The 8005-nt window shown below is 38.8% G+C and overlaps 1 protein-coding gene across 1 annotated transcript in view; it reads right to left on the bottom strand.

Annotated features, from left to right (window-relative positions):
• Window positions 1–8005, bottom strand: part of LOC100550313 (interleukin-6 receptor subunit beta-like) — a 30995-nt gene that overhangs the window by 7407 nt on the left and 15583 nt on the right. The window contains exons 8-13 of the mRNA XM_010725430.3: window positions 7912–7994; window positions 6602–6821; window positions 2628–2801; window positions 1844–1945; window positions 1142–1288; window positions 104–244 (exon numbers count right to left, since the gene is read on the bottom strand). Coding sequence (XP_010723732.1) covers window positions 104–244; window positions 1142–1288; window positions 1844–1945; window positions 2628–2801; window positions 6602–6821; window positions 7912–7994 — 867 coding nt within the window. The remainder of the gene's footprint in view (window positions 1–103; window positions 245–1141; window positions 1289–1843; window positions 1946–2627; window positions 2802–6601; window positions 6822–7911; window positions 7995–8005) is intronic.

Raw genomic sequence — 8005 nt, forward strand, 5'->3', positions numbered from 1 at the left:
TTATAAAATCATCTTCCTCTCCTATCAGATCAGAAATTGAGCCCTGCTATACTGTTGAAACATCAATTCCTACTTCTGTTGATTTTTTCCAATTCTTCCTTACCAAATTTCTGTGTAGTAAAAGTAAAATCAGGACCACTCCTGCCTCCTTCATCTGTGTATGCCATCATCCGCACAGTATACAGTGTGTCACTGGTTAGAGAAGAGAGGGTATACTCTGTCTTGGATGGATCCACTGACACAGCTGAAGAGAAGAAAAATATACTAGTTTTCAGTGTGGTTTATTAGATCTCCATAAACAGAAAAGCATTAAGACATTACATCTTAAGAAACAACAGTTTCTGTGGAATGTGTGGCTGCGTGGAAAACAACTGCCACAGAAAGATTACAGATTTGTAAATGAATGCTGAGGTTAATTTGTTTCTATTTACACATGAATTTATTCCTTCTTTGTGATAATTCATTTGTCAACTTGCTATTTTTTCAGAAAGCAAACTGAAAGTAAAACTGAAGCTTAAAGGCCTCTAATATGCAGAATGCACAGTTAGTTAGAAAAAAATCTAGTGGATAACGAGAAGCATAAGTAAATTGCTCTTCCAGCTTACGTAGAACCCTAAAAAACCCACCTTTCTACAGTGTCATCTCCCTGTCTTTGTCTGGTGCTCATAGAGACTATGAAGAATTAAAATGCACTTCAAGCAAAAACAGTTTTAAATAAATAAATAATCCTTTGCAGACTGAATGGTCTAGCTTCATCTTCACAGACTCAGAATGGCTGAGGTTGGCAGGGCCTCCTGATGGTTAGTCAGAACTTCCTGTGTTCCAGTTTGTGCCCATCTTGTTACACAACCTCCTTGTTCTGTATTTAGATAGACAGATGGGAGTACAACAACTGCCAATCAGCCTTCAAAAACCAAACTCAGTAGCCAGTTATACACAGACTGCATGTGCTTAATTCTTTATTGGTAACTTTTTTCTGTTGACTGCATGGGAGAGCTACACCTCTAACATCAGCTTTAGATCATCAGAATAAGACTGTCAAACAGATTTGAGGCTGTTTCTTGTTTTCCAGGAACATGTATTAGGAAGGAAACAGACTGAGTACTTCAACACCACAAAGCACGTCTCTGCCTTCTGTTACCTGTTTCATTTCCATCGACAGTTTTGTACAGTATTGTGTAACTTCTGATGAATCCATTTTGCTCATCTACTGTGAGATGGTTCCATGTCAAAACAGCTTCAGCTTTTCCTACTTTTTTTGTCTGAACAGTTGGTCCTTTTGAAGGACCTGTAATGGTAGATGAACATTAGTTTCTATTGCATATCCTCCCATCCATAAAAGTGGTGCATTAATGAGAACTGGATTGCTATTTCATGAAAGCTTCAATAGAATAGCTGGACTAACTTATCTATAAAGTATTATTTTAACACAACACATTATTTTCAGGCAATATAGCAATTTCAAAGAAGCTTTAAAAAGAATATCTAGAAAAATGTATGAAAAAGTAACCAGATGAGATCACACAAAGTCTTCCACTGAAGGCAATTTCTCTTGACTTCATATTTGGTATCTCAAATAAATCAAAGAACTAATATTATGTTGATAAAGTAACAAAATCCTGTGCCAAGTGATAAAAAAAAGCTGGAAAAGAGTAACTCATACAAAGACATCTGTTTAATTAAATACTGTATACTAGCAGAATGGATGTTAAAATAGAGGGAAAAAAAATTACGTCAGATGGCCCTTATGTGTAGGGCCACTTTCAATTATGCATGAAAGCAAAGGTTCCACTATGTTAGCCAAGATGTCAGTGAATGTGCTCCAAGGTGACTTTGTACTTACGATCCTGCTGAAGGTAAGCCTTCACAGACTGTCCACTTCCCTGGCCATCAGCATACAGTGGGTACACAGTTATCAAGTAACACTTGAATGGTTTAATGTCACCTAATAAAAGGAATTTTAAAATATATATTGTTTCAGAAGTTAAATTTCTCACTATCTACCCCATTTACCTTAGATGCAGGGTCCCAAGACTTGTCTGTTTTATTAAATGCTCTTATAACTAATGCAGTAGACTGTTATTCTAGAGCTCATTTACATATTGCTTTGAAGAAATAACCAAGAGAAAAATAAAGTGGTTCTTTAAAGTATAAGCAGGCTTCAGAGAATTTTGGCTGCTTTCCCAATTTATTCTAATTAAGTCTTTAACTGTCTACCACACTAAAACACATAATTATAGTTGTGAGTCATTGATTACCATCTGAATAGAATTGTAAAGTTGATTGAGTTTCACCGTTTGACCTAAAGATGCATGACAATTTGAGATTTGGAAGGACCCCACCCTTTTCACTATTTCAATCATTCCCAAGAATTAAGAGATTAAAAGCAAAACACAGGTAAGACTTTTTCAGTTTAACATGAATTTCAAAATGTAAAAATGAGTTAATTTGGCAAAAATATAGATATTCCCATATACTTGTGATAAACTAAGAGTAGCCCTTGCATTAGCCCAGATTCTCATCTTACAAAGAGAAACCTAGTTACCATAAATATATTCTTCCCTTTGAGAATATTCACTAGGTTCTTAGTGTTCTACAAGATATTTGCAAACTTGTAAGATAAGTACCTTTTAAGTATGTTCCTTGAATGTTTCCTGGTTCTACCTGCCACTCCGTGATGCAGTCTGAGCTGTTGGACATCAGACACCATTCAATTACGTATTTAAGAACATTATTAGGAGCAGTCCATCCTACCCACAATTTGCCATCTTTAGGTAGTGTTCTAATATTCTTCACAGGAGCTGAAATAAAAGAAAATAGAAGAGCACTAAATATTGACATTTCTTCCACTAGATAGTCAAAACAGCAGCTGTCTTGTCAAATGAAGATACTTTTGATTATTGTAATGGTGACAACCTGACAGAATCTAATAAAATGTTAGTCATTTGCTGAAATTTAGAAGCTTACATTTGAATTTGTATCAGAGAGACAAACAACACTATTCAAAAACTGTAAATTAGACACACTTTTATATAGTAAGTTGTCTTATTGCACAATAAAGAGTTAGCATATTTCTTCCAAACTAAAGGGTCTATTTCACAGTAAAATCAAACCTACAGACCTTCTAAATTCCCATTCCAATCCTGAATATACTATGTACCTTACCAAGTTCTTCCAGCTACAATACTACTATGTTGAAGCATATCTTTAGTTGGGTCATTTAGTAGTTTTAGAATCTGTGAATCTTCCCTAGTGTTTATGCACCAAGTATCAGACCCATTGATGTATTAATTTTTGTTACCTGTGCTCCTCATTCTTGGACTGTGTAAGAGTATAAGAGGCTAGATTCAGCAGATGAGGGCAGTAAGGAGAAACCAGCCTGCATTTACTACTACCAGAGCACAATAAAAGGAACATGATAAAAAGGAAAACGAACAGAGTTGTCTGCTTCCACCATTTCATAAGATACAGGAAACACCAGAGGGTAAGACAAGGACAAGAGCAGAAAGGGGAGGTGAGTGGGAGGGAATACCACAAAACAGAAGGAAGAAGAACAATAGCTAAACTGAATATACACGAATAGATGACACTTGCTTCCCCAACTATTTTATTTTTAGAAAACAGAAATGCCTGCTATTCTAGAAGAAATAAAATAGAAAATACAGTGCACAGTTGCTCCGTGGACCACAAAGAACAGTAAAACAGCACACAAATCTTGCAATGAATTAATGAGTACATAAAATAGCAATGAATTTATACTTCATTTGCTCCAAAAGTAATGTCTCCTATTTTTGGAGTTTTTTTTAAGTTGCTGAGAGAAGCTTGAGGATTATCCAAAACGATTTATCTAAAAGGGGACTGGGGCAGTTAGTGGATGGAGTAGATGTACAGGTTGTATTTCCCTTTGTCCCTTCAGTGTCAGCAAGTGATACTTAAAGAAGCAGGAAAGCCAATCTCATAAATACATGGCTGAGAGCCCAGTGCAAACAAGAATTTCATCCTTTTTGACCATGGAGTGGTTTACTCAGCACCTGGCCTGATGGGTCTCACCTGTCTCAAAGGGGGAATGGGATTCTATCCCAGGAGCTGGCAGGGCTCATAAAGAGAGCTTTAAACTTGGTATGAAGAGGGAAGAGGATAAAACCAGGCCTGCTAGAGATGAGCCTAGGGGAATGATGAGGGGATTGGAGTTGAGGCAGGGGGCTCAGCTAAAGCGCATCTACACCAATGCACACAACATGGGCAACAAACTGGGGCTTAGTTGCCTTTATAGAAACATGGTGGGTTTGCTCCCATGACTGGAGTGCTGCAGTGGGTGGCTATAAGCTCTTCAGAACACAGGCAAGGAAGGAGGGGTGGAGGCATGGCTCTCTGTGTTAGAAAGTGTTTTGTGGTTGCAGTTGGAAATGCTAAGGTTGAATCTCTATGAGTAAGGAGCTGAGGTAGAGCCAACAAGGCAGACATCATTGTGGGAATCTGTTATAGCCCACCTAACCAGGATGAAGGGACAGACGGAAAGTTCTCAGAACAGCTGGCAGAAATTGTGCCATCAGCAGTCCTTGTTCTCATGGGGGATTTCAACTTTCCTGATATACACTGGAAATATAATACAGCACAGAAGAAGCAGTCTAGATTTCTAGCATGTATGAAAGATAACTTCCTGATGCAGCTGGTAGGAGAGCCTACTATGGGAGATACCATGCTCTCATCTACCTGCAGGGTCATAAAGAGGATCAGGGAATTACAGGCCTGTCAGCCTGACCTCAGTAACAAGAAAAGTCATGGAGCAGATCATCTTAAAGGAGATCTCATGGCATGTGTGGGACAGCCAGGAAATCAAATCTAGCCAGAATGAGTTTACGAAATGCAGGTCCTTCTTGACCAACCTGATCTCCTTTTATGGTCACCTGGAAGATGAGGGAAAGGCTGTTGATGTAGTCTACCTAGGCTTCAGCAAAGCCTTTGACACTGTCTCCCACAGTACTCTCCTGGAGAAGCTGGTAGCCTGTGGCTTGGACACATATATTTGTTAATGTGTAACAAACTGGCTGGAAGGCCAGGCCCTGAGAGGTGATGAATGAAACTACATCCAGCTGGCAACTGGTCATGAGCAGTGCTCCCCAGGGGTAAGCACTGGGGCCTGTCCTCTTTAACTTTTTACTGATGACCTGGATGAGGGCACTGAGTGCACCCTCAGTAAACTTGCAGATGACACTAAGTTAGAAGGAAGAATCAACCTGCCTGGCGGTAGGACAGCCCTAGAGAGAAAGCTGGACAGGTTGAATAGCTGGGCTGTGGCCAACGGGATGAAGTTCAACAAGACCAAGTGCTGGGTCCTGCACTTTGGTCACAACAACCCCAGGCAATGCTACAGGCTTGGGGCAGAGTGGCTGGAAGACTGTGCAGAGGAAATGGACCTGGGAGTTTAGGTCAACGCTTGGCTGAACATCAGCCAGCAGTGTGCACAGGTGGCTAAGAAAGCCAATGGCATCAAGGCTTGTATCAGAAACAGTGCTGCCAGCAGGAACAGGGAAGTGATCATTCACCTATACTCAGCCATGGTGAGGCTGCACCTCAAGTACTGTGTTCAATTTTGGGCCCCTCACTATAAGAAAAACATTAAGACCCTAGAGCATGTTCAGAGAATGGCAACGAAGCTGGTGAGGGGTCAGACGCATAAGCCTTATGAGAAGCATTTGAAGGAGCTGGAATTCTTTAGTCTGGAGAAGACAAGGCTCAGAGGTGACCTTATTGCTCTCTACAACTACTACTTGAAAGGAGGTTGTGGTGAGGTGAAAATTGGCCTCTTCTCCCACGTAACTAGCAATAAGACTAGAGGGAATGGCCTCAAGTTGCACCACAGAAGATTCAGGTTGAATGTTAAGAAATACTTTTTCCTCTTAGAGAGTGATCAGGTGCTGGAACAGGCTGCCCAGGGAAGTGGTGGAGTCACTGCTTCTGGAGGTGATCAAGAAACATTTTGATGTCGTACTGAGGAACCTGGTTTAGTGGGAAATATTGGTGATAGGTGGATGGTTGGACTGGATGCTCTTGAATGTTTTTCCAACCTTGGTGATTTTATGATTCTATGGATTTATTTCCATGGAAACCGCAACATTTACAAAGAGGACAATAAGATTATTTGGTAGAGCAAATAGCTACAAAATACTGTTTTTGAACATAGTTACCACCATTAGCTGTGTTGGAGGAATTCAATGATATCTTTGCTTCATCAGCACTTCCATGTCACATGCCAATTTGTCAGACCTACCCTCTGCTGCCACCAGTCACACAGCAACAAAATGTAAAGGAATACTGAAAGGTTCAACTTCTACTTCCGCCCCACCTGCCAACATCTGTCTCTGATGTCACAGACCAACACTCTAAAATAACAGACATTACTTTCAGAGCAGCCCATGTTCAAATTGCAGCATAATATAAAGAAGTTAAGAACACACATGCATTTAACAGTATTACAACTGTATATTATTGTTAAAGGTATAATTTACAACACTGAACTTTTTTTTTTTTTATCAGAGAAGTCACAGAGATTCTATTATTCTATGCATTTGTATGTTAGAGACATTACTGTAACACTAACCTTTTGAATTACTTGATGGAATAAGTAGAACTGATGGAGGGGATGCCCCAACTCTGTTATGTGCAATCAGAGTCACTTCGTAAGTTCCATTTGGCAGCTTTAATGTAAGGCTGGTGGTAGTAACGTTGTACCTCCATGGTGGATGGGAGAGGGGTGGTTTAGCTCTGACAGTCACTTCATACTGCAAGATTACTCCATTGGCTTCAAATGGCTCTAGTGCCTGTCAAAATACAATTTTTTATTATATCAATACTGAACAAATGTGACAACCTTTATTAGCTTTGAAACACAGTTTGATGGTTTAGAACTGAGAGAAAGACACGTATATAAATAAGTTACATAATTAAGAGAATTGCAAATGGCTTTAGAGTTCATTTCTGTAAAACAGTACTCTCTAGAACTATTTCTTCTTTAAATCTTCTTGCTTGACTCATAATCCTATTCAGCTGTCTAACAAAAGCACTTCTGTCAAGATTTCTGACTACATGTGGAAAAAAACTACATTTTGTACAACTTCAGAACACAATGACATCAAAAGAATTTCATTCTATAGGTTGGGTTGACCTTAAGTGCAAAACAGAATGAGCAATTTTATTATAAGTAGAAAAATATCTGTGTCTGTATTATCTGTAACAATATTAACTATCAGGAAACAGAGAAAATGGTTAAACAGGGTGAACTTAAGTAACACCAGTTTTCCAATTCTAAGCTAATTAATAATATCAGAGTGCTATGTCTCATACAAGTTAAATCAGAAAAGGATCCATATACAGGGAAGTTCACCTAAGGCATCTTTTAACAGGAAAATACTAATAAAAGAAAGCTAGATCAAATATAACAAAGTTCAGAAACCAGAAGAAAGAAGGAGATGAGGACTGATCATTGCATTCACTTTCATAGATTGGACTAATCAGTAGCCTACTCCATGCAAACACACAGAACTGTACTTAATAAGTCTGGTCTCTGGAATATCTCTAGGCTTAATGGATTTCGCAGCTGAAGGATTCCTGTATGATAGATCAGAAGGCATAATGTTTAACTTTACTATGTCCAAGAGAGTTTCCAATTCCACACACTGCCTATGAAGACAGCAAGTAGGAAATCTTAAAGTGGATTCTGGATTATTCACAGGCTTAAAATCTTACTTTCAGCATGCTTACTAGATTAAGTAGTTATGAAAAAATTAAGTTATTTCTTGGATCGATAACTGTTCAATCCCAGATATCTACTAAGTCTGTTGAGGTAGATTTCCACATAAAATCATTTTTAAAATAATATTCAATTTCTGCAGTTTAGCACATTGTTTTTACCTTCCACATCAGTCGTACAGTCCAAAAAGCTGGTGAGGGAGATGCATCAATGGTCCTCCATACGGTTGGCCCTTTAGATGGGTCTAAAAAAAAA

This window comes from Meleagris gallopavo, chromosome Z, assembly GCF_000146605.3.
Source record: "Meleagris gallopavo isolate NT-WF06-2002-E0010 breed Aviagen turkey brand Nicholas breeding stock chromosome Z, Turkey_5.1, whole genome shotgun sequence".
NCBI lineage: Eukaryota > Metazoa > Chordata > Aves > Galliformes > Phasianidae > Meleagris > Meleagris gallopavo.